The following is a 5,804-nucleotide window of genomic DNA, read 5'->3' as shown; positions in this document are numbered from 1 at the left end:
AGCAGCTTTGAACAAATAATTTTCTCTGCTTGCCAACTTCCTTCTCAGCGTAATGAGGCAAATGACACTTAGTCTGCTCTGCAAAATACTCTGCACTGAAAATACAGAGTACTTTATCCAATAGCTAACATCTGTAATTTTTTTAGATATACTGTGTTTAACACTAAGTATTTTACCAACTATTACAGTTTCTCTCTATAATTTTTATTTTATTAGTTTTTCCACAGAAATTTTGCAAGCAATAAGTTGAACAAGTTTACTTACAGCCGCCTTATTTCCAATTGCATAGCAATAAAAGAAAAATAGGGACTTATGATTAATACTTGATATGTTTTATACGAATATGATTTCACTAATCATAACCAAAAGTTAAAAGCACTCAGATGAGCAAAAGTATAAATATTTTCAGAGAAAAATGCAGCTTTCTTGCAATTATTAGTTTCAAAATGCTGTATCAGGAAACGAACTCAATTGGTCCTTACATTATTTATAAAATCTGTTTCCCAGGAACCCTCATGTGTGTTCCCTTAATATAATTGTCTCACCTTCCCCCTGCATTTTAACAAATACAGTAAACTTCTATAATTTTTTTGATTTTGTTTAAATGCCAATATTCTTTCTAGAAAAAAAAAGCTTCCAAGATCGATAAAGGCACACATTAAAAAGTTAGAATGACAACAAGCTTAAAAGTTGTTTCAGAAAGGTAAGGAAACTTAATTATTAGGTTTTTTTATCTTGATATTTTCAGACATGCCATGGAATCAGCAACTTACCTGTCTGCCATCTGAGGTATAACAAAGTGCTGTCCATTTTTATGCTCTAGAGTTGAAAACAAATTGCACTTTAATAGGTTGTTACTGGACTACAGTTTTCAATGTTGTCAGGATATACAGCTGGTACTCAGTTTTACTAAAAGATATAGTAATGAGAAACCCCAGGACATATGCAACAGGCAAACGTAGACTAATTTGCCTTGCATGTAATTACTCAATTTCCAGTTATAGGAAGCTAGTAAGTCTTAAAAGAAGGTTCCTACCACAACTTCCTGGTGTTATCAAAGATTCCAATTAAGGTTTATCAACTGTAGTAAATTCCATTAAAAAAAAAAAAATTAAGTTCTAACAAGGGTGCCTTTATGGCACCTAATGGCTAAAAATTTTTAAAAGCGTGCTTGTGTTCAACAGGTACCTACTTAATTGAATACTCCCCTGCTTTCAATGAGAAGAAACTACTTAGAAGAGTTTCTACAGTATCTCCTGCAGACTATTCAACAGTCACAAAATCTGTATCTTCCCTGCAATTCACTCCTTGAAGTTAAACAGTACTCATCTGATCTTATATGTAGGTTTCTCCACACTTTCAGGGCTATTCCATTTATAGAACACGTATTTGTGGAAAACCAGAAAGGAACTTCATTTTTAGTTTAGGTATACTTAAAATCCTGCAGTTTTATCTGAATTTTAAATGCATTATCACTAAGCTTACATCTTATACTTTCTTTAGTTCTTCCTGTATAATTTATATAACGTTAGAATATTTAAAATGCATATAAAAAGTGTAATAACACTGACACAAACATTATATACCATAGTTTGAACTGTCCTATAATTAACACTGAAAGATCTTGGAGCGTAGTTTTTCTACTTACCTGGTTTCCTGCCACAGAGATAGAAAGCTAACCTGTCTGTGAGTTCATACTGAATTTCCACCAGGCGCTCTGCCAGTTCGTGATGCCCACCTTGTCTGGTTTACACACACACACAAAAAAAAGTTGCATTAGTTATTCATTTTGAGACATACAAAAAATTAAAAAATGGTCAGAGAAATAGATTTAGTACAAGCCACTGTTCAACACTGCACATGTTTAAATGTATCACACAGCACAGACTCACAGCAGGATTTTCAACAGCGTGTTCTAGTGGGCAAAAAAACCCTATAGATAAACTTTTATGAACTTCCCAAAATGAGTCAGTGAAAACTCTGAAAACCTTTGCCTACTGCTTTGCTGTAGAAGAAAACCCAGATTATATAGGCTATTTTGAATACGTTATTTACAATTTTCTAGACAGTTCCTGAGCTCATGCAGCAAATTCACCCAACTTCACATTTGATTAATAGCATTGAGAAACAGAAATATTCTGGCATATTGTGGTGCAACCAAGTGAACTTATTCAGTCTTCAGATCCCACGTATGGCCTCAATTCAAAAGCAATCAGAGCAATAAGGATGTTTTATTTACACAAATGTGCACCTTCTAGTTGATCAGTAATGTCCAATTTTGCACATAAACACAAAAAAAACTTCAATGCTGTGCTGCAAATCTTGCAGTGCCTCATTACTGCCCAACTGATCAGCAGAGACAGTCACGTTTAGTCTTTCTTGACACGAATGTTGTCTGCCCTTGGGAAGCCTAGAGCCTTTCTAAAGGTAGGCTTTCCTGAGGGTGCGGTTCTGCAACTGGATGAGTCTCACAGTTCACTGCCACTAAAAAGCCTGGTTCCACCCCCTGCTCCCTGACCCATCTGTGCAGTCCAGCCCTTTCCTACAGCAATTCCCTAGTTAATCCACACTCCTGGAGTCTACTCAGCTTGCTGAACTTGCAGAAACTCTTCTCCTCAGATTACTTTTCTGTGAGCTGTCAGATTGGCACAGCCTGTTTCACTGGGATCACAACTGTTGCCTCAAGCATCCAGGAGAATACAGGCTATGAAATGATGAAAATGCTTATTTATACTCTTTATGCATTTGCTCTTTCTTGAAAAAGTACTTGTTAGCATTTAACAGTCAAATTATTTTCAGGACAGAAACATATCTAAGCAAGTTCATCATGTGATTTATGAACATCAGTTAATATATGAGAGCATCACATAAGTCAGAGCCGTCTACCTTGCATACTCAACTGGAGTTTTTCCATTGGAATCTTGCGTGCCAGGATCAGCACCATAAACCGCTAATAATTCTGCTTGTAAAGTCTGTCCTGCCTTAGCAGCAACATGGAGCGGGGTGTTTCCTTTCTCCTACAGGTCATTAAGAAAAATATCTACTTAATCAACAGGTCTGAGTAGAAGACTGAAATATAATGTGTATCAGCTGAAATCAGTATAAATATTACGAACTGTAAGAATTGATTGTATATCAAAATAATGAAAAAAGTGTTCATACAGGATGAAAGAAGTTGGCTTGAGCTCCTAAGGAGAGTAATCGCAAACATGTCTCCAGATTCCCTGTCCTTACACTGGAATGGAGTTGCTGAAAAAGAAGCAGGATTATACTTAATACGGCGGCAATAACTGTGATTCAGCTTTTGTTTTTTCAGCCAAGCTTTTAGAAACAGGTATGCAAGAATTCTTGCTACGGCTGTTTTGTGTAAACGTTTTTCTCCAAGTTAACCTAAATTGATGCCTCTCAACCATCCACATCTCCAGTATCCATACGTATTTCCCCAAAAAAGCGGCTTCAAGTTGAAGTCAAGCTGTATTTGTTTACATAATAGTGCTGAAGAACAGCAATAGTTATCTCAAGTCAAAAGCAACTAATTTAATTCAGTCAGATTTCACTGTTCTGTTACACACAAGTTGTAGCTTCTGCAGACTGCCAGAAAAAACATACTAACCTTACTAAGATCTTTGGCAGTAACACTGTCATCTTCACGGCATGGCAAGCGATGAACAAATGCTAACATCTGATATTTAGCTCTAATGAATTCTGCTTTATTGGGACTGTAAAGAGAAACCCAAGCAACAGAAGGGAAAGAAAATAAATATTAGTGCTTTCACAATAATACAGGTGCTCTAGAAAAATGAAAATTCACAAGTGAAGATTGCATTAGATCTTTGCATGCTACTAGTAGCAAAGTTAGACCGGAAAAATATTTTCATTAAAAAACCAATCCAGTGCAGATTGTCTAACTATACAGAGCATACTTTTGTTACAAACATCAAAATATCTGCAGACTTTATGATGTAGGGTATATTTCTTAGAAGTAAACATTGAACTTAAAATTATGCCAACTTAAGATCTATACTTACTATATGCAGTTATTTACATTTTAAAATGAAGCACCATATTCAGTGACAAAAATCTTCTCTCAATTTTTTAATTCATCAGCCAAACTCAATCTCATTAGTAGCATTCAGTTAACTGAAGCAAGTGGCATGAGAATTAAAAGTCTTTTGATTCAATTACAAGTAAAGGTCCTCACTACTCAAAGCTAGAGGTCAGGAATCAATAGTTCAGAGAATTCAAGCAATGTATTTCCATCTTTGCAATAAATTTAAAAAAATTAATCATTGGGAATTTTTAAAAAAATAAAAAAAATTAAAAATTAGTGAACAAATAACTAGTTTACTCCTGTTCTCTTCCAGCAAGAAAACATACACATGGATACCTTGCTGCCTCTGTCAGTGCTGAATAAAATAATCACACTTCCACAAAAATAAAAATTCTGTAATTTTCCACTTACTGCACTTTATCCTGTGGGCTAGCTTTGCGCCTTCCACTCATAACAGAGGCAGGGTCCAGCAATGAATGTTCCCATATGGAGTTAGCACCATTATTATACAGTGTTTCAACCATCTGAAATCCAAAATGTATACAAACAGGCAGTAAAGAAATTTTGCTGCCAGCTGCACAGACTGACTAATCAAGTAGCTGTAATTATTTTCAAGTGGACAGCAAGCCAAAAATTCATATTCTGTGTGCCAGCATCCATAACCCACTGGGATATCAGAACCAGGCACATGCCTAGGAGGTTATTATGTGGAATGTAATAAGAACCCCCTTAAAATTCTCTACTCTTCCCAACAGCAGCTCTACTGAAAAGAGAGGCTTGCTACATATTGAAAGTTTAGGTTGAAGCAGATGCATTGCAGAAGTCTGAAAGAAAAGTTGAAGGTGACCTTCCAAAACAAAGGTATCAAATTAAAAAGGCACAGACAATTCTGATTTTAGTGGTCCATCATGGCAAAACAAGAGAAATAAAAGGAGACTAACTTAGAAAAAGAAAGTTTAAAAGGACCAGCCCCTCTCAAACAAAAGCTTAGCGATTTAAATTCCATTAAGAAAATGTTAAAAAAGTTAATATATCCAGTTTTAATGAAGGAAGACACAGTTTTCCTTTTTACCTGCAGCAGTGTTGGAGGCCATGGTGTATGCTTGAGATGTCTCACTTGAGAGATATGACGCCCCAAACTTCGATGAACACTACAGCACTCATCACAGATCAGAATGCCCCTGTTTATAGATGCCCAACAAGGATCTGAAAAAGAATACATTAATGACAACACAGAAGGCAACATGACCTTGTATTTCAAACACAGGGTCTAAAATGAGGAGCCCTGCCTTCTAACCCTAGCTTTACTGGTTAGCCATTATATGAGCTTGTAAATGTTACAACCTTGCTGGGCCTCTGGATGCCGGGGAAATAACAGTCCTTGCACTTACTGGGGATGTAGGAGTCCTAGGACAGCAAGGAGACCTGCTGTGGAAACTCTGAAAAAAGCCCCACTGTTTGCAGTTCTTCCTATAAAAATAGAATATTTTCCTTTGTAAGCATAACAGGACACTAAATTTATTACCTTCTTGAAGTGCTTACATGTCATTTAGTGCAGTCCTACAGAAATATATCTAACAATAGTACCTACCTGCTCTTTTGAAAAACTCAGAAGTCTACAAATAAAAAGTGGTAACAGTAGTCATGCTTTTTCACATACTACTCAGTCTTCATAAAAACACTCAAGAGTGTCACAGTAAAAAAAAAAAAGAGCAAGATACACATGTGTCAAGTTAAAGGCTCAGTAAAATCA

At 36.0% G+C, this 5,804-nt stretch overlaps 1 protein-coding gene across 1 annotated transcript in view; it reads right to left on the bottom strand.

The window, feature by feature from the left end:
• The window catches only part of GIT2 (GIT ArfGAP 2), a 29,879-nt gene extending 24,279 nt beyond the window's left edge, over nucleotides 1-5,600 (bottom strand). Inside the window, exons 1-8 of the mRNA XM_009283940.1 lie at nucleotides 5,594-5,600; nucleotides 5,124-5,257; nucleotides 4,463-4,575; nucleotides 3,614-3,719; nucleotides 3,163-3,249; nucleotides 2,887-3,017; nucleotides 1,649-1,743; nucleotides 774-819 (exon numbers count right to left, since the gene is read on the bottom strand). Of these exons, the coding sequence (XP_009282215.1) occupies nucleotides 774-819; nucleotides 1,649-1,743; nucleotides 2,887-3,017; nucleotides 3,163-3,249; nucleotides 3,614-3,719; nucleotides 4,463-4,575; nucleotides 5,124-5,257; nucleotides 5,594-5,600 (719 nt within the window). The remainder of the gene's footprint in view (nucleotides 1-773; nucleotides 820-1,648; nucleotides 1,744-2,886; nucleotides 3,018-3,162; nucleotides 3,250-3,613; nucleotides 3,720-4,462; nucleotides 4,576-5,123; nucleotides 5,258-5,593) is intronic.
• Nucleotides 5,601-5,804: the final 204 nt, after the last annotated feature.

Source organism: Aptenodytes forsteri, unplaced genomic scaffold (assembly GCF_000699145.1).
Source record: "Aptenodytes forsteri isolate BGI_AS27 unplaced genomic scaffold, ASM69914v1 Scaffold118, whole genome shotgun sequence".
Classification (NCBI taxonomy): domain Eukaryota; kingdom Metazoa; phylum Chordata; class Aves; order Sphenisciformes; family Spheniscidae; genus Aptenodytes; species Aptenodytes forsteri.
Note: the sequence above shows the minus strand (reverse complement) of the source record. Positions and strands in the feature narration are given on the sequence as shown.